Source organism: Myotis brandtii, unplaced genomic scaffold (assembly GCF_000412655.1).
Source record: "Myotis brandtii unplaced genomic scaffold, ASM41265v1 scaffold328, whole genome shotgun sequence".
Taxonomy (NCBI): Eukaryota; Metazoa; Chordata; class Mammalia; order Chiroptera; family Vespertilionidae; genus Myotis; species Myotis brandtii.
This window is the reverse complement of record NW_005362626.1, coordinates 3,334,405-3,360,381: the sequence shown is the minus strand read 5'-3', so window position 1 is coordinate 3,360,381 and position 25,977 is coordinate 3,334,405. Positions and strand designations below refer to the sequence as shown.

General features: G+C 50.5%; 1 protein-coding gene across 1 annotated transcript in view; it reads left to right on the top strand.

The window, feature by feature from the left end:
- Window positions 1-19,061, top strand: part of DAP (death-associated protein) — a 38,558-nt gene extending 19,497 nt beyond the window's left edge. Inside the window, exons 2-3 of the mRNA XM_005871054.2 lie at window positions 15,755-15,797; window positions 17,148-19,061. Of these exons, the coding sequence (XP_005871116.1) occupies window positions 15,755-15,797; window positions 17,148-17,261 (157 nt within the window). The 3' untranslated portion in view covers window positions 17,262-19,061. The remainder of the gene's footprint in view (window positions 1-15,754; window positions 15,798-17,147) is intronic.
- Window positions 19,062-25,977: the final 6,916 nt, after the last annotated feature.

Sequence of the window (25,977 nt, the reverse complement as noted above, 5' to 3'; positions counted from 1 at the left end):
GACCTTACCTGCCCCCAGGCCTCTCTGTGTTCTGGCCATGCCTTTTATCATCCACCTGCTAACCTCAGTGGGTGACAGCCATGCTCCAGTTGGCATCCCCCATGGAATTCCTTTGTGCTGTTAAAGAATGATTCAGCTCTTGAGGGTGACATCCAGCTCTTAGAACTAAATGAGAGTTGGAGCCCTTTGGAGGCAGTGATGGCTCAAAGTAGCGATGATCAGACTGGAGCGATTCGTGGAGAATTTACCCCGAGAGAGAAGGGGCTGTGAGGGGCTGGTGCCACCAGTGCCATATGTCACCAGAATTCTACCGCACTTTGATCAGTGCCGGGTGCCATGTTAAGTATTTTGAATATTAAACCTGAAATTGTTCAGGTGCAACCCAGTGTGCTGCTTTTTAGAAGACAGAAACTGCCTGGGTCCCTTCTCTGTGGCCCCTACCACCCTATGTGTCTGGTGCTCACTTGTTTTGAAATTCCACTGGACAGTTGCCCATCTGTGCTCAGCTAACTTCCCATCTTCCAGCTCCCAGCAAAAACCTCTGGTCCTGCCCATCCCCCTGCTGTACCCACGCCTCCAGCACCAGGTCCTTCCCTGTAACAGCTCTGCCTAAATGTAGGCCTTCGATGAAATTCTCATCACTTGTTTCACATTGGGCCCCAGCTGCCTCAGACTCATTGGCTGCCTCAAAGACAGACCACTGGCTTCTCTTAAAGCCAATCCCTCTGACTTCTCCATGTGGGTTTTGGACTTAGCCTGCCCTCCTTGCATCTTAGAGTTGGGGGGATCCAGGTCAAGAAAGGAGAAATCACTTGGCCAAGGTTATGTGGTTAGGGGGAGACAGGGAGGTTTGCATTGGTCCTGAAGAACCAGAATACTCTATGTGCATCGGGGTTCCCTGGCACACTGACCACCACCTCACCTGCTTTCTCCACACCTGTTCTCTCACCTATGGTGTGGGGTTTGCATGCACACGCCTGTCAACCTCTTAGGTGCAACTTATTGTATGAAGTTCAGACAAGCATGTCATGACCCTGGGTACTGTTTTTAAGTTAGTAAAAGTGTGTCTTTAATAAAGATCCCCTCATAATTTTGTCTCACACACTGTTACAAGAAATTCCTCCTAGCTGGTCATTGATTAGTAAAGTGAGTTAGTCTCAACAAGTCTGTCTGTCTGTCTGATTTTCTTATAAACCAAGCATTTGGGTAAATTCACACAATTGTGCCATAGCCATAAATGGTTTGGACTTAGAAAAGCATGAGCTACTGTTAGGGGCCCAGGCTTGTGAGTTTGGACCCTGGCTTCCCCCTTATTAGTTGTGTAGCCTTGTGCAGCTTATTAAACCTCTCAATGCCTAAGTGTCCTCATCTGTAAATCGTGACTGATGATCAGGCTGTCGTGAATATTACATGAGTTCATGTGTCTGCAGCACCTAGAATAGTTCTGGCAGAGTAAGAGAAAACGGTTAGCTCTTATTAGAGTGTGCTTGTTATTACTTCTTATCTCCTTATTTTACATTAAAGACCTAGAACTAGAAGGAATCCTCAAGCGCTATAAGTAGTGTCATGGAATATTTAAGGCATGATGTGTTCAGTAGCTCACCTCAATTCCTAGTCCAGAATCGGATGTCACTGTGGTGACTCCCATCCCACCTGATAGCACATTCGAGAAATGCTTAGTTTCCAGGGACCTCACAGGACTTCAAGGGCAATAATTGCCCAAACAAATGTCACTGTGTTAGGGCTCATGGAACTAATGTTCCACCAAGGACACCTGGTCCAGCTCCTTCACCTGACCGAGGGTTTGATCATTTCTAGAATTTCCCAATACGTAGGTACATCAAATAATTCCATGGAAATCAGAGGTCACTTTATTTATAAAGCTGCCTCCCTCCTTCATGACCTTTTCATGAAAGGTTGAACTGGGTTGGAAAGGAACGTGAGAGTCTCAGACCAAAGCTGAGTTCCCCTTTCTCCATCAGAAATGCCCATGGTCCACCAGGCTGGCACAGGTCCTGCCTGCTGATGAGGGCATTCCACCTTCGGTGGGCGCTCCTGCTTCACCACGAATGACAAGGCATGGACTGTGTCACCACCTTGCTCACAGCAGTGGGGCGAGTGCAGGCTGTGGACCCGGAGCCTCTGAGGGGTCTTCAGAGGTAGAGGAAAGGAGGAGGGTGGAAAAATGGATTCCCTGGAATGGGTCTCCTGATAACTCATTGTGATTTCTTTCAGCCCCCGGGGTAAAACTCTTTCCAAATGGATAAGCTGCTTTCAACTGGACGTAAAATCTGGAACACAATTGAAACTGGGAAAATCAGTACCCCAGAACGGTGGGTGCTGTGGCAGTACTGGCCAAAGGGTTCCATGCAAATGCACTGAGGAAACATGGGTTAAGTGAAGCTAATCTGGTTTCCTTAGGAAGTCAGGGTCCTAGTACACTGAGGGGCGTGTACATCTCCGTGAGGAAGATATAGGAAGCAGTGTTTCAAAACTCATTGAGCGAGGTTACTCGAGTCACCTTGCAGAACGAGAGTTGGGCAGAATGTATTTGGGGCCACAGTCCTGAGGATTGTGCACTTGGCAGGTGTAAGGAGGACAGTTGCCAGAGAACTTGAGGACCCAGGTTCTTGTCCTGACTCCACTTCCTCCCAGCCCCGTGACCACAGGCCACCTGGCCTTCTTCACCTGTGTGCTGCCCGCCCTGCACACCTCACCGAGGTCTCTGGAACTTGGACCAGTGGGCTCTGAAATCAGGGGAAGGCCTGCAAATGTAAGACACAGCAATTAGCACACATTCCTCTCAACCCAGAGAGGCTGGGCAGGGAGCCAGCATTGGGGAGAAATTCCCTGTTTGCCTGTTTTATTTTGTCTTGCCAATGGTTTTGCCTAAATGCATGAATCAACTACTCTGTACGGATAAATATACTAGTACAGAGCTGACCACAGCTTCTCTGTGTAATCCCAGAGTAATGCCTAGCACTCTGCTTGCCCCTTGACAGCTCTGCCGCCTTGTTTGGTTCAAATCCATGTCTTTCTTTGTGCAGATGGAGCAGTAGTCAGAGCCTCAGGGAGGCAGAAGTAGAAAGTGCCCAAGTGCCTGCAGGGCAAGTCATGCCCAGTCTGGAGGGCTGGGAAAGCTGCAAAGGTTTTCATATTTTCACACTAAAATCCATAAGCTGGCAAAAATTGGACTGATGTGAGGCTATTTATAGTCCTTATTTATCCTGCTTAGTGTCATCTCCATACATTTTGCTGTAGAGAGTATTAATGGGTTTGAATATGGGGTGCTGCCTCACACCCCTCCCGGGGGGTGTCCATTATACATGATTTATGCAACATGTTGCCTTTATAAAACTTGAGAAAATCTGAATTCGGAAACTTGTCTGACCCCCAGGGTTCCAGATAAGAAATCGGGGTTCTCATGGAAACACTGAGGCACCAGGCCCAGGTGAAGGTCAATGTCACCATGCTGGCCCAGCGTTTGAGGAACAGGCTGTTCTGTTAGTGGGTTCAGATGAGAGATTGCCGCACCCTGTGACTACTGATCACTGTCCTGGCACCTGGCCAGAAGCTTTGGGGTGCTGCGGAACCCCTCCCTGCCTCCTCCCTCCCAGAGACAAGCCAGTGCCTGGCCCATCGCACTACGGAGCCCTGCTCTCTCCTCCACCAGGGTTCCACAGGCTCCCTAGTACCCCCACACCCAGGCTTCCCTGTAAAGGAACAATTAGCACGCACCCAGGAAGCTAACTACCGCCAAAAGCCAGCAGTATTTTATGAGCCTTAGAAATCTTGTACCAGTCCATTATGAATTATTGCATTAACACTGTATATGTATAGCAGGGGTGGGGAATGTCTGGCCTGTGGGCCATATAAGTCTCATGAAATCATTTGATCTGGCCCTGCCAAGGCATTAGGGGTGAATTAATTAAATGTTTGGCCAAATATAGCAGGCTAATTTTTAAGTCAATAATTTTGTATGGCCCCAAAATGATATTATAAATATCCAAGTGGCCCTTGGCAGAAAAAAAGGTTCCCCACCCCTGATTTTTATAGTAACGTCTTAATATTTTAATAATTTATTCATCTCTTAAGGATCCTATGCCATATTTTTTTTTAATTGTGAGGGAAGAGTCCTTTTAGAACTAACTTCCCTGGGATACTCTTCCCGTGATGCTTTCTGAACTCTAAAACAGAATCCCACACAACTCTTCCCAGGTGTGGAGTGCCTGACACACAGCAAACTGGCCAGCCCGCTGGGGCTGGCGCTTCCCTCCCCTGCCCGTGCCCAGGGCCTGCCAGGCTGTGGAAACCAGCCAGCCCTGAGACGCAGACCTGGCATCTGGTGTCCCACACTGGTTTGCATGGATTAGGAGACAGTATAGAGGCCTAAGCATCATTCATATCGTTTCTAAAGGGAAACATCCTACATCAAAACAGGTGACGGCCCTGCTTGGAGAGTGTTCTTCGCTGTGAGTGTGGCCTGCTGCCCTGGTGTGAGTCCTCACCAGCCCTGTCCTCTTAGCGTGTGCGCTTAGGTGTCCAAGTTAAGTGGAAGGGAACGGAAGCAGCTCTCTTTCCTAACACTCAACGTGCAGATGACCAAAGCCAGGACTCAGGGGTGGCCATTGGTAAGGAGAAGCAATGTTCTAATTAAAGACCTGGATCCTTCATGTATTGGAGAATCCAGCATGGTAAACTGTCCGTGTTGAGGTGGGCAGAGTGGCTGCATAATCTTTATCTTCTCCAAGCTCCAGAGAAAATGCCTTGGACATTAAGTTCCCCTTTGCTTCGAGTTGGTTTTATTGTCATGAGTGAAGTCACACTTTATAAAAAAGGATGTCGGTTTCTTCACCAGGTTGACTGCTTTTGAGCCTGGGCCTCAGTCTGATCACCTGTACTTTTTGAACCATTCCAGATTTTTTTCTATGTTTTCAGTGATTTTCAGAGAGAGGAAGGGAGAGGGAGAGGGGTAGGGGGGAGAGAGAGAGAGAGAGAGAGAGAGAGAGAGAGAGAGAGAGAGAGAGAGAGAAAAATACATAAATGATGAGAGAGAATCAATCAGCTGCCTCCTGCATGTCCCCTACCAGGGATGGAGCCCACAAACCCTGGCATGTGCCCTGACCAGGAATCGAACCTCGACCTCCTGGTTCATGAGTCAAGGCTGGCCCCATTCCAGATTTTTAGGAAAATATGCCAAGAGTCCTGCAAAGAAATCCAGCCCTTATTGGTAGCTTCTAGGAATTGCCAGGAAGATGGGAATGTTGATGGGGTTTTTTTCCTATTAAATTTATTAATTCAGACTCTCAAAAGTGTTCTTACAAGACACTCCCTCTCTTTCTCCTTATTTAAGATTCAGTTTGTGGTTCCATCATCATTCTCAAGTTTGACTTGAGATGATCTGAGAAAGTACCTCTTAGCCTGACCTCTCTCTTAAAAGGGAGAAAAACTGTTTACTAGTCTTCAAGTTCAGTCTGGCTCACGAGCCCATTTGCTTGGTTATCTCCCATCACCAGCAGATCCTGCCCAGCCAAATTGCAGGTAACAGAGGTGAATCCACATATCTCGGATCGCTCCTCTGCAAGCCTTGAGGCTCTCCGTGCACAAGGAGTTACGTGCTACAGACAACCCCATTTAATCACCTGGGTTCATTCCCTCCCTGCACAGACTGTGCTGCTGACACTCATTCGGTGCTGATGGCACCTGTTGAGTCTCTCAGTGTTCCAGACACTATGCCAGGTGCTGCGGACACAACAAATTCAGTCATTGACCTTGACCTTGAAGGGGAGCTAGGTGTGTCAGAGCCTGCACCGTAGTGTGATAAATGGGAAGTTCTTGTGGAAATACAGCTGGGAAAGTCAGTTCATGTCACAGGGTCAGGGAAAGCAATGAAAAGATAACACGTGAGCTCCTTCTGGACTGGTGTGTACCGACTGGCCAAGCTCGAGACCTACAGGCAAAGAGCGGACCGGCATTTCTTCTCTGCAAGATGAAGCTCCTGGAGCCCCAGGAACGTTGGGGATCATTCTAGAAGTCTGTGTCTCGCAGGAGTGACTGTGCGGCGTATGTAAGCTGGTGTGTTTTTGAGAGTGAAAGGAGGCACTGTTAGTAATTACACGGGGTAACTGGTCAAAGAAGAGGCAGCAGGGGTTGGCTGTTTTTTTCTTCCCGGAAAGGACAGGAAGACAAATACGATGCCATCTGCTTTGCAGTGATTGTTGAAGACTGCAGTACAGAGAGTGTTTGTACTTATGTCACCGATTCTCGTTTTAGGACTCCCTCACAGCGCTGTTACTAAACCTACAGATGCTGGGTTTGTCTTTATATTCAAATGAGCATCTTTTTGCGGCAAATGCTGAGGAAAAGCAACAGATTGCACCTTGAGCTTAATAAGAACTCCTGTCTGGGATTCATGATAGAACTTCTTTTAAGAGTGTTCCCGAGTTAGTGCCCCCATTCCATCGCCACCTGCCTCTCTGAAACAGGCAACACAGATGCTGACGGTTTTATCTGGGTGCTTTGTTCACAGACCTCGTTTGAAATACTGCACTCTTGGTTTCCTAGGGAAAGCCTCCTAGCAAGGGAGACCGTGCACCCACGTGCCCCAGGCAGACTCTGTGCCTCTCATCTTCCCAGGTTTCCTCCTGGGTATTACTGGTCCTTAGGGCCCTTCCTTCCCCGTCTCCATGGTGACCGCTTAGTCATCAGCTGCTATAACCCAGGTGATTGATACCCACTCCTCCAGAGCAGGGGCCGGGGTGCGAATTTTCTGGAATAGTTCTGGTTTCCAATATTCTTTCCCTTGTCCACACAAGGCCTTCTGTTTGTCAGGCAGTGTTTTCTGGTTCTGGCTAACAAAATGCAAAACAATGGGGTTATCTTACCTACAGCATGTGACCTGGGAACAAGGGCCCTGGGTCCGTTAGCAAGGACATCAAATCTGTTGTGAGTACCCGATCCACCCTGCAGAGCCCAGCGCCCTGGTGCCCTTGGGCCCCAGGAGGGCGTTCCCTTCTGGTTGATCACACCGGGTCTCCAGTACCCAGCCCTGTGGCTGGCACTGGTGGTTGCTCAGTAAATATTTATTCAATGCACAGGCACGGGCACAGTGTTGACGTGCAGGGATCCACATATACGGACCCGCCATGCCCTGGGCATTTGTGCAGCTGTGCCAGAATCAGCTCTCTAACTGAGATCTTTTTTCCTCCCAACTAACAAACCACTCCCTGCTGGGGCAGCAGGTGTTAAAAGGAAGAAAAAGGCCCATTTCCTCCTTTCCCCCAACCTGAGCTGGCATCTAAATCATTGTGGTGCTTACCTGTTGGTCGGTAACCCTGGAGGCCTCTGAAATGTGGCCATGCTGTTCTCACACTTCCCATCACTCTCTTGGAATAGATGGGCCTTAGGTGCAGACTTACTTGCCCATCAGGTGGAAGGAGAGAGGCCCTGGTCTGAGGGCTAGGGCAAAGTGAGAATCAGGAAATATTGGCTCTTCTTTGATTTCTTCGACATTAAGTTTCTATTTAGCCCTAACATCCTTCAGAGCATGTCACGTCCAGCCTGCTGAGAGATCAGCAGGCTGTCTCCTCCTGGCCGCCCTCTCTGTGGCTGTGGTGTACCTTGGCCTGGTAGGGGAAGCCCGGGTCGCTGGGGTTCAGTCCTTCCCTAAGCCCCGACTCGGTGCACCTGTGGTGCTGGAGTGTGGCCTCAGGTCACGGAGGGAAGCCATCCTCCTGGTGTAGGGAGGTGCTTCCCTGCCCCCATTTTTACAAGTGTGATAACCACCTCCAGCGAATGTGGATGTGACCTGGATAAAGCTGCTGCGATGCACATGCTAACCCCTCAGAGTTCTCTCCTGAGTCTCACCTTGTGTGTGCTGTGGGCCTCACACATGGGGGTGGGCTGGGGTGGGGCTCTCAGATTGAATGGTAGTCATCCTACCGCACTAGCTGGTTTAAAAAGTAAGCAGAATTGGTAGTGGGGTTAGTTTTCTACATACTTGACATGGCTCCTCTTTTTCTGTTAATTCCCGAAAAGGCATGAAGGCATGGTGTGGTCTGAGGAGGGTCACAGAGCCAGGCAGCAGCTGAATTGACTGTCCGCCCTACTGGGATGGGACTGTGGCTGCCATGCGTTTGGAGGGTGGATTAACAATATAATCACTGGTGAATCCAGCAACAGAGAAGTCCGGACGCTCTTATCAGTCACTCCAGGTACTTGACTTTAACCTAAGCTGTGTTTAGTCTTCCCAGGACTTTTGACTTTTGCTGGATGCAAAGCTCCCTAAGAGAGGCCCCCTAAAAGTCCTCGAGAGCAAATTAAATCTGGCATCTCCTCTGATTGCTGGATTCTCCACCACCTATCCTGGTGATGCTAGTCTCACTTCAGGTCAGCCACCTGGACTTCCAGAGACAGAGGTAGGCCCAGACCACATCTGTTTTTGGTGTCTGCTATTTTATTGAATACTAGAGGCCTGGTGCACGAAATTAGTGCACAGGGGGAGGGGTGGGGTGTTCCTCAGCACAGCCTGCACCCTCTCCAATCTGGGACCCCTCAAGGGATGTCAGACATCCCTCTCACAGTCCAGGACTGCTGGCTCCCCACCACTTGCCTGCCTGCCTGCCTGCCTGATTGCCCCTAACTGCTTCTGCCTGCCAGCCTGATCACCCCCTAACCACTCCCCTGCCAGCCTGATTAATGCCTAACTGCTCCCCTGCCGGCCCGATTGCCCCTAACTGCCCTCCCCTGCCAACCTGGCCACCACTAATTGTCCTCCCCTGAAGACCTGGTCATCCCCACCTGTCCTCCCCTGCTGGCCCGGTCACCCCTAACTGCCCTCTCCTGCCGGCCTGGTCACCCCTAACTGCCCTTCCCTGCAGGCCTGGTCCCCCTCAACTGCCCTCTCCTGCAGGCCTGGTCCCCCCCAACTGCCCTCCCCTGCAGGCCTGATTGCCCACAACTGCCCTCCCCTGCTGGCCCTCTTTGACCATATGGGGGCGGCCATCTTGTGTGTTGGAGTGATGGTCAATTTGCATATTACCTCTTTATTATATAGGATTAACATGTATTTCTTTTTAATAGGAATTCTGCTAGCAGTTGTCTTGTCAGATTTTTTTCTATGTATACATTCATTTTCCTTTCTTAAAGCTGTAATACATGTCCTCCTAGAACAGTGGTTCCCAACCTTCTGGCCCTTTAAATACAGTTCCTCATGTTGTGACCCAACCATAAAATTATTTTCGTTGCTACTTCATAACTGTAATGTTGCTACTGTTATGAATCGTAATGTAAATATCTGATATGCAGGATGGTCTTAGGTGACCCCAGTGAAAGGGTCGTTCAACCACCAAAGGGGTCGTGACCCACAGGTTGAGAACCACTGTCCTAGAAGATATGTCCTTTGTACTTTGAACCATGGACACCCTCCTCCCCAAAATCACCCATTATAAGACATGACTCTTGACCCCAAAGATGCCTACTAGATCTGGTTTCACAATATACATAATAAATACTCTAATATTTTAGCACCCATCTGGTCAGCATTAACTATTCATTGGCACTTTCTTTTAATTGAAATTAAAAAGGAAGACACTAAAACAAATGTGTTCAGAATCAAAGATGGGATAGTTTTAAGTGTAAATGTTACTGAAATGAAGTAACATTTAGAACTTCTAATACATATCTGATAGTTGCACAGGTTGTATGATAACTATGCACAGTGTTCTCGGGGTGTGTGGGAGAACAGGGTTTCCCTGCGTAAGGAGCTCTGAGCAGGCGCTTCAGAGGCAGAGCCTAGGAGCCTCTCTGACTGTCAACTGCTCCATGAAATAGGGATTGTTCCCATTTATCAGATAGACACTGAGGCTCAGAGAGGCCTCTCGTCTCTGGAAGGGATTCCTATAGCCTGGACAAGGTTTTGTCCTGAAGTCACGGCAGCCTCGGGTCATTAGGTCAGAATAAGGGAGCAGAGAAAGCCACTGCTGACTCTGACAACTGAGGTTCAATCCTTTGTTACAAGACCAGTTTGAACACGACCTCAAAGGCTCTCCCCCAGGAGAGCCTGCGTATGCCCTTTAACAGAACCACTATAAACTCCGTGTCCCAAACCTAGAGGGAATTGGGGTCCAGATTATTTCCTCTCGGATTTAGAATGTAAAGCACTTAGGTTGTGTTTTATTTTACTTTAGTCACACTCACTGGAGAAGTACGTATTTCTTAGGGAAAAGGGGGACATACTTGTCCTGAGGTGCCAGTAGCTCCTGCCCAGGATGTGGGCTCTCACTGTCCTCTGCCTGGCTGAGCCTGGCCAGCCTGAGCGCCCTGTACGAGGGCCCGCAGTGCCATCTTGTGGGAGCTCTCAGCCTCTGGAATCAGTTGGAAAAGAGAAACAACCTTGACTGTCAAACTTGGGAGAATGACATTGCAAAGAAATATTGGGTGCAGTCGAGTAAGATGTTCCCCTCTGGTCACCAGCCACACTAAATATTATTTCCGTGTCTAGAAAATTAATAGCCCAAATAAATGAACACCACGCTGGAAAGGTATTGCAAGAACTAAAATGGCTAGAAAGGATTTGTTTTTCATCTATTTACTAGGAAATGTATTTAAAATCACCGCAGGTGGGAATATATTCTCCCGTGAATTCCATGGAAACACAAAGCCACAGGTTTAGAGCAGAATCTGCTTCTAAGTTGCCATATGGCTCTGTCCTTTCTTAGGGGGGTTGGCAAGAGGATGGTTTTTCCCAGGTGTTCATCATGCGAGCGGGCCGCACCCCAAATCGCTCACCCCATCATTGTAGGAGAAGCACCTCCCCCGCCTCCGCCCCCGAGACCTTGCTGACTTTGTGCTAACAATAGCAAATTAAATCGCGCCCCTTCCTTTGGTGCACGGGGCCCTGGCATTGTGTCCCCCTTCCTGTCATATTTGTTGTGCACAGGTCCATGTACCTGCATACACGGACCTCAGCTTAAACGTCACCTCCCCAGATCTGTATTGGCTCCCCTCTGTGTATTAGGCCCCACAAGTGTATTTAGCAGAGCACCTGCCTGATTCTTTTCTAGCATCATCCCAATTTAAAATTTTAACCCCGACTCCTGCACTGGCGTGAGCTCGCTGAGGACAGAAGCTGTGCTGCCCTCGCTCTCTCTCTGGCCACAGGACGGGCTGGGCCAGCACTGTCAAGCCTGTGGGTGGCATTGTGGCTCCTCCAGGCACAGGGAAGCCCTCCATCCCGTCAGTGGCAGGGTGTACTGTGTTTCCATTAGTGGGGCTGGATTTGGGGGAGTCAGGGTACCTCCCCATCCCCTGCATAGATTCTCCGAAGGCCGCGTGGTCTGGGAGCAGTGTGGTGTCCCTAGGTAGAAGGCTGCCGGTTAAATGGGGTGCCTCTGTCATTGGGCATCAGGCGAGAAGGGCCCCTTCTCACAGAACTGTGACCTGCTTGTTGGAAAATGAAATCGAGACTGTGACACAGTTCTCTGGGCCTGAATGTGTATGACAGCCGCTCCCTGACTCATAGGCAACTTGGGCTTTTAGGGAGATTTTTAGGGGGAAATCCCTTCTGAGTACTCAGGTGCTTTCTTACCAGGAGGGGAGGGCGTGCCCCATGGTGACCTCCTCCCAGGTCCCCATGTAGCCTTTCTGGGTGCCTCAGTGCTGCCGATGACCACATGGGAGGGAAGCTGGGCTGCCAAGGTCAATTGAGACTGCTCAGAGCTGGGCAGAGAGCGTCGCGTCACCCGGGACCTGCACCAACAGTCCAGGTATGAAGTCTTAGGGCACTCGAAGACGTCAAGTACTATGATCTCAATGATTTTCCTAGTGATTACACATTGGGCTGGTAGTGTTTTAGGTAAGTTGAGTTGAATAAAATATATTGACAGATATTTCAATAATCACTGTTTTAGAGTTCAGGGGAGTTTTATAAATATGAATTCCGTTTCTCAGCTCTGGGGACTTTCATTTAAAGATGAGATCACCAAACTGGTCCTGAGGGTGTCTGCATTCCCTGGGGTCACCCATTCACAAAGCATTTTCTGGCATTTCAATTCTGCCTGTCTGGAATGCCTATAAGGCATACACTTTATCCGTCAAGGAAAATAAATAATAGGCAAGTTTTGTTCAGGAGAGATGACACTGGTAAGACTTTGGTGTGTTTCTTAACAGGGGTACCCTGAAAACCTACGTGCATCAAACCCTCAGGCCAACAGGCCAGTTGTGGAAGCTACAGTTTCTGCTGATGTATAGGAGGTGTTATCTGGGCTCTAGCCCCCACTAATTCTGCCTCACTGCAGTTTCTTCGATTTTAAATAAGTGTGGTTTTTAAAACTGGGGAGGCCTGAGGATGTGGGAAGGCAGGAGTGATATTTTTCAGTGTCTCTGTTTCCTGAGAGAAAGTCATGTTGCATCTTCAAAACAACAGCTGTCAGAATGATTTCCATCAGATTAAATAAATCCTCGGAGCCGTGATCACAGTTTCTAGAATCTTGGAAATGTAGGTTATGCTTTGCATGGAACCCTAATGGAATTGAAAATACGCGTGTTTTTGCAAACATGGTTTTGCAAGCAGGCGCTTTACCAGGGTTTCTCATTTGTGAATTTTGGTTTAAGCTACCGTAGCTCAAGGAGTTGAGGAAGAGTTTTTCCTGTATAGATGTAATAAACAAACACTTACCAATTTGAGATGCTATTAATTGTAGGTGAAAAAGGCAGTGAAGCTCAGGGCCAAGCTGGATGGAACGCGCAGTGCAGCGCATGCTCTGTCAGCGTGAGGCTGTGTGGTACAGGCAGCGCTGGCGAGTGTTACACAGGAGGCGGCCGCCCTGTGTCCTCACCATCGAGTATGGCCTTTCCAGTTTTAGAAAAGAGAAGAAGACTTTTTGGGGGGCTGGGGGGAGTTTGTGTCACAAAGACCTTGAATGAATGCTCAGTACAGATTGATATTATTTCTTGATGCAGAAAAGCTTATTCTTAAAATTATCTGTTAAATCTAAACCACAGTGAGATACCACTCACACATTAGGATGAATACTATCCAAAAAAAAAACCAGACAATAACAAGTGTTGGTGAGGTGTGAGACACCGGAACCGAGTGCATTGCTGGTGGGAATCTGAAATGTTGGGACTGCCGTGGACATCAGCACAGTGGCTCCTCGGGTTAAACACAGGATTAACACATGGCCCGGCAACTCTACTTCTGAGTGTCTGCACAGAAGAATTGAAAGCAGGGTCTCAGATACTGGTACACCCATGGCCATAGCATCATTAATCCCAATAGTCCAAAGGGAGAAACAACTTAAGAGTCCATCACAGATGAATGGATAAACAAAATGTGGTCTATCCACACAATGAAATACCACTCAGCCTTGGAGAAGCAAGGAAATTCTGTCATGCTACAACATGGATGAACCTCGAAGATATAATGTTCAGTGAAATAGCCAGTCACAAAAAGAGAAAGACTATGATTCCACTTACACGGGGTACTAGACTAGTTGAATCCTCAGGACAGAAAGTAGAACAGCAGTTACCAGTGTTTAAGGGAAGGGAGACGAGGAGTTATTGCTTACTAGGTAGAGTTTCTGTTGATGATGAAGTTCTGGAAATGGATCGTGGTGATGGTTGTATAACAATGTGAATGTACTTAATGGCACTGAATTGTACAATTAAAAAATGGCTTAAAGGTAAATTTTTTAAATGTTAATTAGTTGCTGAGCTAGCTGGGGTTTGCAGCACATTTGGCAGGGAGGGGAGAGCTTGCGCTCTGAGGAAGGTGGTATAGCAGAGCAACACAGGCTGGAGTCTGCCCTCCAGCCTGGAGGAGACTGCAAGTCCAGCACAATTCTTCGATGTTGTTTAAAAAACAACACAGAAATGGTGCACTCTGCAGCAAGAACCTCTTCTCCAGCCTGCTGGATCCGCAGGACTATTGCCTTCCCTCTGAGACCAATAGGCTCTTCTCTGCTACACTGTCCTTCGATGAGTAGAATCCAAAATGCCCTCAAAACTCAGCAGCTTAAGTGCTAACGAGTCAGCGTGGGTGCCTCTGTAAGATAGGGGTCAGCAAGGAGAATCACCGTGTGGCCCTGAGGTCTGCCCTCAGTCTCTGACTCTCCTTAGGGACTGAGCTGGGACTGGCGGGGGGGAGGGGGGGATCTCCTTTAGCCCCAGAGTCCAAAGTGTTCTAGCCATTCAGCATCACACTGTGACTGTCTCCTTGAGAGGCTCACTTGAGGGGAGACGCTAAGGTGGGTGCCAGGAAGGTAAGCGCTATACCTGCCACTGGGCATCAGAGGGCAGCAATGAGGCTGCAGCATCTGCCTGCATTTTCTGATGTCCAGGCCGGAGCAGGGTCACTGCGACCTCTGATCATAACCATCCACACACGCATTTCCCCAGGCATGCTCAGTCAAGACCTAGGACCCACCCTCATCGTGTTTAACGTGGGAGACGCCCAGGGCCAGAGTGGGAAGGGTCACCTCTAAGGTTCACTGAGGCCAGGGAGGCCACCGGTGGAAGTGTGGGGCCCCATGGTGGGGCGCCGCATCTGGAGACCCTTTCTCCGCGCACACGCACACAGGGGTGAGCAGGTGCTGGGACAGACACTGCGGTGGGCGCTGCAGGCTGCTGTTCTGCCTGCAACAGGGCCAACCCTCTCCCAAGGGCCAGACGCTCTACCTTCTCAGAGCACAGCCTGCTAATTCAGGTACAATTCTTTATAGTTCAGTTCTGTACATCAGGGTCATACACATCGTAACAGAGAGTTAGAAGTGACTAACTTTTTTCTGCTTGTCTGCTTTTCAACAATACATTGAACATATATATGTAGAGAAACAGGATATGTGTGTGTATATATATAGGCAGAGGAGCTGGTCTCTATCATGCATCTCTTCTGACTAGATTCATCTCTCTGGGTGACTTTCTCATCAGGCTCTTGCGGGGGGAGGGTGTGTCTCTGTTTCTGCCTTCAGAGGCTTGATGTAGGTTACAAAACCAACATAAACTGGCAATGATGGAAGTAGTCACGGGCTCGCCGTGCCTACAGATGGCCGGGCTTTACTGGAAGGTGATGCTGCATAATTATCAGAACAGAACCATCTCTATTTCAGGCTCCTCCTAGATTCTAACATGTTTGGGTTTGTCTGATTCTCAACTATGAACATGTATGACTTTGGCCCTGTGTCCATCCCCTCAGTTTTGGTGACAGTGGCAAGCTCAGTAGGATAGAAGATGTTAACATTGACAGTAGCTTCGGAAGGACCTGCTTGGGATCCCCTAGAGGCCAGGAGTGCATTGGCTCTGGGTCTTGCCCCTTAGCAGCTACTGGAAGCCAAGGGCCCCACGAGGACTGTGGAAGGGGACCCTCAGCTCACAGAACAGGGAGCTTCCTAGTTACAGTCTCCAGTTCATTCAGTGTGACCCTGACTTACTACTTCAGGGACGCCTATGTCTGTAATCTGAAACCAAAACCACTGGGCTTGCCGGTAGTTACAAATTGAGGCCTGAGGACGAACCAAAGAACAAAAGGAAAGTGCTTTCCAGCAACTCCCCTGCCTGGCCTCCCTCAGGAGGACTCCACAGGTATCCTGAGCCCAGCGGCCAGGTGGTAGTTGTGGTGAAATAACCTTCACTTCTCTTTCCTCCTCAGCCATGCTTATTCCCTCCCCTCAAACTGACCTCATCCACCTGTTGTCGCTGCCACAGCCCCCCTTTGTGAGTTTTCTGCTAAATTGTCTTTTCCCTTCTTGTCTTACAGCCCGCCTAAACCCACCGTGTACATCTCCGGTGTCATCGCCCGGGTAAGAGCCTTCATCACATGGGCCTCAGCGTGAGGTCTTTCGGTCCCTTGTCTTTGCTAACCCCATTCTTCCATGGGGCCAGTGGTGTTCTGTGGTCTCCTGTCCATGAGCGCATAGTGGGGAACTGGGGACAGTGACGGCATGGAGCACACAGCGGGGGTGGGAGCAGCTGCCTCTCCTCCTCCTCACCTGTCTCCCTTCTTTTTGGACTTGGCCAGGGACCACAGCTACCCACCGGCCAAGTGCTTCTGGGAGACTGAGCTGAGAATGCTTTTACATTTTTAAATAGTTGAAAAAATCAAAGTAAGAAGTCTATATTCATGACATGTGAAAATTATATGCAATTCAGATTTCAGCGTGAAGTTTTCGTGGCACACAGCCACGCCCATCATGTATGCATCGTCTGCAGCTGCTTTCATGCTGCAGTGGCCGACCAAATAGTTGAGGCAGAGAGTATGACCCGCAACGCCTAAAATATTTACTACCTGACATACTATAGAAAGTGCTTGCCAACCCCTGGTCTAAACACATGGGCTTTAGTCATACCCTTTACAAAGAGCACCCTCTTGTGGAGAACCCAGTGTTCTGTAACTTCAGCCCTCCCACCAGCTAACTCCCGTTGTGAGGAGGACACGCTAACACCACCCACAGTTCTGTGGCTCACAGTACAGCTGAGCACTTAGCATATGATGTGTGAAGAAAATGTCGTTGCTGGGGACAGCTCACCACAGCCGTGCTGAGACACTGGGACAGATGAGTGGCACGTCTACTACATGTGAGAAAAGTAAATGCAGATACAAGTTTGAGGTCAACCATGGCCAGTTGGTTAGCCGGAGCAGCCCTGGCGGCAGCCTCACAGGCCCTGTGGCACCCAGTGATTCCTCCCTGGAGACAGGGGTACCTTCTTCAAGGCTCGGCAGGTGAAGACAGGTGCTGTCTCACACCTTACAGCCCTGCCCTTTGGTATCCTTCCCGGCTCACAGCTTTGGTGGCAGATCTGAATGGAAGGCCTGGATTTGATTCTGTCTGGCCCCCAGTTCAGACAATTACAGGAGCAGTTCTAGCAGAAGAAAGACACCCAAACACATGTAGTTTCCAATCTCAGACGTGTGGGCAGAGACAGCCAGATCCTCACCTTCTGGGTGGTGTGTGGGCCTCAGTGCCCCTCCGCTCCCCAGGGAGCTTCAGGGCCCCCACAGGCCAGGGGACAGGCTCCTGCCTGCCCATAGGCCCCCAGTCCATCACGCACGCTGCAGGGACACGGTGGACTCGGGGTTGGGGCCTTGCTCCTGCACGAACCCAGCTAGTGAGTGTTGATGACGCCATGCCTTCCTTCTGTGTCTCCGACAGGGCGACAAGGACTTCCCCCCGGCGGCCGCCCAGGTGGCTCACCAGAAGCCCCACGCCTCCATGGACAAGTACCCATCCCATAGAACCCAGCACATCCAGCAGCCTCGCAAGTGACCGCGAGGACCCAGCGCCCTCCCCTGCCCTGCCTGGTTCCTGACATTTGGTATTTCCCCGGCAAAGAGAACTGCATTTTCTTCCAAACACTTTTCCAGTGGGAGATCTAAGGCAAAGCAACGCGCCCTTCCTTTGCCTTACATTTCCAAATCAAAGCTAGAAACAGACCCCAAACCTTGTTCCCAGGGAGTCCTGTTTGGTGAGGGGCCATTAGCAGAACCTGCCGAGTTCTGAGCAAAATGAAGTTGCTCAGAGTTTAGCTCTAGAACTATTTCAGCCATTGACTAAAAGTCCTGCCTGTGGTCTTAAAAACAAAGGGGCACAAATGTGGGAGGGTTGGATTGAGATTAGGAGGAAAGCTCAATCGTTTTATGCTTCTGAGTACTAGGACAATCAAATCTGCACACCTAAGGGAGCATAAGAAATGAGGGTGTTCATTACGGGGTGGGTTTCAGAAAGACATCAAAGAAGACTTAAAATGGACCACAGCAACCCTGAATGTCACTCCCTGTGCGACCAGGGGTCCCTGTGCAGGGCGACCCCAGAAGGACCAAAGAAAAGTTTGCATCTCTGAGATGGCTCTGTTATTCCAGGAGTCATCTTGCTGAAAAATTAGAGGGCAGGTAGTTTGCCCAAAGGTAGTACCTCTGGGAGGAGATCTCAGTGTGGGTCCCAAGTCCAGCACTGCCCCGCCATCAAGGCAGCCTGCGCCCGAGCAATCGAGACAAACTCGTGTTTGTCATCACTCACCTCTAGAGCTGTCTCTGAGTTCTGGAAGTGGCCACTGGCCAGGCAGACGGATAGCCAATTCTGGACACACAGCAAGAGCACAGACTGCATGGGGAGAGAAGTGAACGCAGAGAGAAAAGACCGAACCTGCCCTTTGTCTCCCTGGGAACAAGAGACACCACATTCCATTAGAGCTAGAAAAGCCTGTGTGCCAGTGGGCCCAGCTGTCCAGATGCCTTCTGCCTGTGCACGTTTGCTGGGCCCACCTTCACTTGGGCCCGTCAGGTGGCCCTGCTTTCTGTGCGTTTCCTTCCCAGAGCCGCCCTGGGCTGCTCTCTGGTTCGGGGGTGGAGTGCCTGCTTTTCTGAAAAGCGAAAGGTTCCTTCAGATCTTCCTGAGCAGAGGCCTGGGGAGGGCCCTCCCACCAGCCACCCCACTTGCCAGCAGTGGCATTTGCTGCAGGCCAGCAGTGCACTGTGAGCAGCGTGCCCGCCACCAGCCTTGCGATGCCATTCAGTCCAGAGCTGCGATGAGCAGGGGTGACTCAGACCTAGGCAGACCCATGCCCTCCCCTGAGGGAAAAGCCCTGCCTGGCTTTCTTAAGGCCCTGTCGTTTCCTCCCACTGGCTTGCGGAAGCTGGAGTCTAACCTTCAAGGTACCATGTGATCACATCTGGTATTTCTTAGTCTGAGAGGTTGGTTTACACCAAGGCTGGCTTTGGAGAGGCACACTCTGTGGGCAGCATGGTCGTGGGGCACACAGAGCAAGCAGCTCCTCACCCCCACCCTACCCCCCAGAGTTGGCATCCCAGAAGGGCGCTGAGAGCAGGCAGTGCAGGTCAGGCCTGTGCAGACCCTTGCACCTTCCACTGCAGAAATGTAGGCGCGTGTTGATACCTGGGTTTGCAGGCAGGAGCGCCGTGCTGTTTCCCAAGGGGCATGTTTATGTACTTGTAGTTGCACCTGGCATGTATCTGTGGCTCGCTGAAAGCATACTGTTTCCTCAATGAGTACCAATTGTTAACTTGAAGAATAATACTGATTATAATAAAGCCCCTGCATTTCTCCTCATGGCTTGTTTTTTCTTACATTTCAGAGATTTTTCTCTTACATTTTACTAGGGTTGCCAGATGGTTTCTATAGAAACACAAACATGCATGCATGATGGGTATTTTCACAAACTGTTTCACAGACACAAAGTCGGACTATTGGACGTGTGGCACCTTGAGTCTAATCATCTACTTTAAAACGTCCAAAAATGGAAAAGCTTAAGGCAGTTGATTAATACATCCTGCTTGCACCTAGCGGCTGGCCCTGTGCTATGGGCCCTTTGGGAACAGACTTAGGGAGGAACAGTTAGCAGGAAGTCTGGGGTGGCTGTGAGCAGCTTTTGACAAGCAAGACATTCGCCTCTCTTCTGTAACCCATATAAGTGGGATGCAAAAATAATCACAACTATCCAACCTTGAGGTCCACAGTCAGATCCCAGACTGACACCGGGAGGTGCCCCACTGGTCAGGGGAGGATCTGGGGTGTGTCAGGATCTGGAATGCTGACTCCCCTGCACACAACACACGCCCGAAGCGGAACGATACTGCTGCGTGTCCTCGGTCCCGGTCCTTTCACAGGCTAGCTGTGGACACACACATGAGCCCGTGTGTGCGTCAGCGTGTCATGGAGAAGCAGCTGTAGGGCAGGGCTACGGGAGGGTCTGGGTGGGGAGAAGAGACATTGCCAGACCCAGCCAGGTTCTTAATTAATTAATTATTTTGAGAACATCTGCCGCCTGCCCCGGCGGCCTGGGGTGCTCTTCTGCTGTTCCGCAGCTTTTTCCAACTTGACAGCTGCTGTGCTGCTTAAATGCTGCTTCTTACAAACCCAAAGTAAACCTTTTCCCCCCAAGACCTGGCATCCTGCTGGCCTCTGCAGAATCGAAAGGAGACAAAACAAAAACAAGGAAATAGTGCGTTGCGTAGCCCTCCCAGGAGGCGTCTACAGCCATATGCTCCTGGAAAACAGGGTGAGTGGGTGGTGACGCTTAACCAAGAAACTGCTTGGGATTTCTCCTCTAGTTGTGTTAGCCAGGGTTCTCCAGAGAAACCAAGCCAATAGGATGTGGATAGTAGCTAGGTAGATAAATAGATATTTGCTTTAAGGAATTGCCTCAGGTGATAAAGGAAACTGTCAAGTCCAAAATCTACAGGGTCAGTCAGCAAGCTGGAGACCCAGAGGAGAGCCGGTGTTGCAGTTCAAGTCCAAAGGCATCTTGGGAGCAGGGGCAGGGGCAGGGGAGGTCAGTCCGTTCTACTGAAGGCTATCAACTGATTTGATGAGGTGCACCCACATTATGGAGGGCACTGCAGCTCACTCCAAGTCCACTGATTTAAATATATATGTCAACCCAAAATATATATGAAACCTCCAGAATAATGTCTGACCAAATATCTGGGCGCCATGGCCCAGCCAAGTCGGCACATGAAATGAACCATCATCACACGAGCTCATGGCTGCTCGTTTTTCTCGAGACCCTCCAAGCATCTGAGGCCTGTTCTCCCTCTGACCAGGTTGAAGCATCCGCATGCCTCACAACATGTTGTCTAACGTCTAACTTCTTCCAAACAGACTTTCTAAAATTCAATTAGGGGCACTTATAACGAGAAAATAAAAGTTTTCTCATCTTCCCTTTTAATCCTAAATATTATTAAAAATCCAACTGCCATGCTTTCAAAAATCAAAATCCAATTTGTCGCCTGGAAAAGACCCCACACAATATGAAATAATGAACTGATGTAATCGGAGGAAGCCCTGAATGAGGTTTTGGATTGCATTTCAGCATTGTCACCTAGAAGGCAGAGCCCAGCTTTTTGTCGCACAAAGGCTCAGTTTCTGTACAAATTGCCAGAGACCCGCGTGTGCCATTCTTTAAATAGAGATGGTCTGGGAACATGGAATGTGCTTCGAGTTCTAATGATGATGTTCATTATCTCCAGGGCAGTGCTCTCCACCTGGGGGCGACGTTGCTCTCAGGCAGTATGTGGAGATGCCTCTGGTTGTCCCAGCTGAGGTTGGGGAGGGGTGCTAGTGGGTCGCCCCTAGTGAACAGAGGCCCAGGATGCTGCTAAAAATCGCCCGATCCCAGGACAGCCCCACCACAAAGAATTATCCGGAGCCAAATGTCGGCCATGCCGAGGCTCAGAAACCTTAATGACCCTATTCAAGAAGCTCATATTATACAATTAAAGGCCAGTTCCCCTCCTGCTGGAATCTTGGGGGGGAAATCTATGTTTCAGGGGCAAGGATACTGAAGTGGAAGCAGCTAAAGCTAAGCTGTGTCTGCTTTTCTGTCCCTGGAGCAGGAAATAGCAAATTGCTGTGATGCAGACTCGCTCCTGGATGCAATGGAAGTTTTTAGATAGAGCAGCCTTCTCCTTCGGGAGGCGGGCGACGATCTGCAGCATCAGGCTGTGTTCTCAGTCACCTACACAAAGACCAGCAGAGAGAAATGTCCCTCGGTGGCCTCCCCAGCACACTCACCGAGACAGGCACGACCAACACCAGGTTTTTGTCTCAGCTACGTACTAGTATTCTCCAAAGAAGGTCTAGAAGCCTCTTCCCAAACGCTTACAGCCTGTTTTCCGTGCGTGGACTGTGCGTGTCTTGCGTGTCTCCAGCTGGTTAACCTCGGGGCTCTCAGCAGACACCGCGGAGTGAAGAGCAAAGGAGGAAAATGGGCGTCTCTCTGCCAAGTGAGCGCACAGCTAACCATGAGGCGAAGGCCAGGACTCAGGGTGCCCTGAACCGCTGTCTCCCAGCACAGCCCCCTCCCCAGCACCCCTCCACAGCACCCCTCCACAGCACCCCTCCACAGCCCCTCTCCCCAGCCCCCTCCCCAGCTCCCCTCCACAGCACCCCTCCATAGCACCCCTCCATAGCACCCCTCCATAGCACCCCTCCATAGCACCCCTCCATAGCACCCCTCCATAGCACCCCTCCATAGCACCCCTCCATAGCACCCCTCCATAGCACCCCTCCATAGCACCCCTCCATAGCACCCCTCCATAGCACCCCTCCATAGCACCCCTCCATAGCACCCCTCCATAGCACCCCTCCATAGCACCCCTCCATAGCACCCCTCCATAGCACCCCTCCATAGCACCCCTCCATAGCACCCCTCCATAGCACCCCTCCATAGCACCCCTCCATAGCACCCCTCCATAGCACCCCTCCATAGCACCCCTCCATAGCACCCCTCCATAGCACCCCTCCATAGCACCCCTCCATAGCACCCCTCCATAGCACCCCTCCATAGCACCCCTCCATAGCACCCCTCCATAGCACCCCTCCATAGCACCCCTCCATAGCACCCCTCCATAGCACCCCTCCATAGCACCCCTCCATAGCACCCCTCCATAGCACCCCTCCATAGCACCCCTCCATAGCACCCCTCCATAGCACCCCTCCATAGCACCCCTCCATAGCACCCCTCCATAGCACCCCTCCATAGCACCCCTCCATAGCACCCCTCCATAGCACCCCTCCATAGCACCCCTCCATAGCACCCCTCCATAGCACCCCTCCATAGCACCCCTCCATAGCACCCCTCCATAGCACCCCTCCATAGCACCCCTCCATAGCACCCCTCCATAGCACCCCTCCATAGCACCCCTCCATAGCACCCCTCCATAGCACCCCTCCATAGCACCCCTCCATAGCACCCCTCCATAGCACCCCTCCATAGCACCCCTCCATAGCACCCCTCCATAGCACCCCTCCATAGCACCCCTCCATAGCACCCCTCCATAGCACCCCTCCATAGCACCCCTCCATAGCACCCCTCCATAGCACCCCTCCATAGCACCCCTCCATAGCACCCCTCCATAGCACCCCTCCATAGCACCCCTCCATAGCACCCCTCCATAGCACCCCTCCATAGCACCCCTCCATAGCACCCCTCCATAGCACCCCTCCATAGCACCCCTCCATAGCACCCCTCCATAGCACCCCTCCATAGCACCCCTCCATAGCACCCCTCCATAGCACCCCTCCATAGCACCCCTCCATAGCACCCTTCCCCAGCACCCCTCCACAGCCCCTCTCCCCAGCCCCCTCCCCAAACCCTCGTTTCTGTCACAGGAGGAATAAAGGCTGGCTGTGAACTCTTGGAGCCCAGGCCATTTCTTACACCCCTGGCACTTCCCGGTCACCCCACCGTCACCCCCCTACCTAGATTGTAGGCGTGGGATACTGGCATCCTTCCTATCAGACACCGAAGATGTTCCACGCGGCTTTTAGCTACAACGCGTACAACTAGATGACATCACACGGGGCAGAAAAAACACATTTCAGAAATGAGACGGACGGAACAAGTGTTTGCAAAAATCACGTGCTTTATCATCAAATTCTCTACCTTCGGTGCCAAGGATGCCTCTGCCCCGGTACACCAGTGGGCTGAAGACTTTCAGGTTCAGTCACTTCTGAAAAGCACTATTTCTGGGTGCCATCGCTAACTAGGGGAGCCCTGTGGGACTATAGAAGTGGTTCGGTATCAGTGAGCCCCACTTTCAGTTAAGAAGACTCATCCTAATTCCGCTCACCAAAATGAACAAATATCACATGCTGTACCTATCATACCAGAGCCGAAGAGGCACCCTGGGACCAGAGCATGTGGTCTGTCCTCCCCTAATGGGACAGTGTGAGAACCCACATCCTGACCGGTGCCACCTCTCAGACTCGTGCCACCTGGGCCTGAGAAGGCAGACTTAGGAGTGGAAAGGCTCTCTGAACACAAACAACAACATTCCCTCCTAAAAAAAAAAAAAAAAATCCTACAGGAACAAAACCCAAGAAACAGTATTTGGAGTAACCAGAAGTCAGATTTCCATAAAGCATAACAAGAAAACCCCCTCACATGACGTGTAATGTCACGTCATAGATATGTAATAGCCCTCAGATGGCACTAAGCCCACCTTGCCAGTTAAAATAACTAATGAAATCCCTCATATATTTATTGTTTGATTTTCAGAGCTAAAGTTTTTTTTCCTGCCTTAATGCTAATTTTTTCAACGTAATGGGTTAAGTTATTTAACTTACAGAGGAGAACACAGCAGCTAAGCCCAGCACAGATGGTAGAGTCCACTAAACCACGATGGTTGTGCTGCCTGGGGCAAGGGGCAGGGACACCTCTCCACCTGCTGGAAGACCCTGGGGGTGAGAGGTGAGGGGTGGGGGGTGGGAAAGGCAGCTCACCAGACTGGGGCTCACTCAGGGCCTGGGGTGACCAGCTCTGCCCGGTTCTCCCTGGAGGATGGTAGAGCTCAGAAGGCCTTTGAAACACAGGTCAGTCCTCATGCCCACTGCAGGCTGTGTTGTGCTGATGGATCTCCCATGAGGATCACGGCATTTCTTGAGGGACATCCTGGCCACCTGCAGGGCATGGAGGCAGAGAAGAGTGGAGAACCCCTGAGGACTGTCAATCAAGGCCGGGAGCACGGAGTCAGTGCTGAGAGTGGCCCCCAGCATCTCTCTGTCCAGCACCGGCACCAGAGATTTATTCTTCAAGGAAATGAGTAACACTGCCAGGACCACAAAGAAAACATGTAGCAAAGCCTGGCCTGGACCCCGCCTGTCTGTCTCCAAGCCCTTTCCCCACACAGCTTAGAATGTGTGTATTGTCGTTCGGTGTAATTAAGCCAACCAAGCATCTTCCTCCCCGTATGCTTTTCTGGGGGAAGAGCCAGGCTGAGTCAAATGAAGCAGAGTGTCTTCCATGTTGCTGTTTCTACCGAGGGGATGTAGCTGGTGTGCATTGTCAGTTAATGTCCTCCTAGTCCAGGGGTGGGCAAACTTTTTGACTCGAGGGCCACAATGGGTTCTTAAACTGGACCGGAGGGCCGGAACAAAAGCATGGATGGAGTGTTTGTGTGAACTAATATAAATTCAAAGTAAACATCATTACATAAAAGGGTACGGTCTTTTTTTTTTTTTAGTTTTATTCATTTCAAACGGGCCGAATGCGGCCAGAGGGCCGTAGTTTGCCCACGGCTGTCCTAGTCAAACACCTACACCTTCATCAGCTTGGCCTAATCAGCGATGTCCTGAGAGGCACCGGCAGCAGGGCAGCCACCACTACCCCCTCGGCCAGTGGGGAGCAGCTGGTGGAGGGTCAGTTTCCTGACTCCTGGGCAGATGAACTGAGGAGGCTGATGGCAGCCCAGGTGTGCACTGGGCCTCCTCCAGTTCCTGCTGTCTCCAGGAATGACCTCTAGACATCTCCATTGTCCGGTGTGGGAAGTTGTGTGTTCTGCCATTCCCATAACCCTAGGGCAAGAACCCCTCCCCCACCAGTGAGGTAAGTAAGAGGCTATCAAAATGATGAAGACTTCTGCCACAACAACTCAACTGTGTCCTTGGAGAGTAAAACCACCAAAGAGCCCTAGCCGGTTTGGCTCAGTGGATAGAGCATCGGCCTGCGGAGCAAAGGGTCCCGGGTTCAATTCTGATCAAGGGCACGTACCTTGGTTGCAGGCTCCTCCCTGGCCCAGACCCTGGTCAGGGCTCATGCAGGAGACAACCAATCAATGTGTTTCTCTCACATTGATGTTTCTCTCTGCCTTTCCCTCTCTCTTCCACTCTCCCTAAAAATCAATGAAAAAATATCCTCGGGAGAGGATTAACAAACAAACAAAAAAACCCACAAAAACAAACAAACAAAAAAACCCCAACCCCACCATGGACAATATGGCAAGAAGGGAGCTCCAATGTACTGCATTTATAGAAACAGGCAGGGACTGGATTTGAACCAGTGGGTTGTAGGCACCTGGCCTAGAGCTCCTGGGCAAGGTTACAGCTGAATACCTAAACTGATTCAACAGCCTGCAGCTGGCATTTTAAACCACGGGCTGTTGCGATGGCCTAGGCAGGGGTGCAGAGAAGAGGCTAAAACTGGCTTCCAGCCTTAGGGGTCAGGCAGAGGAGGGGCAGGTAACCA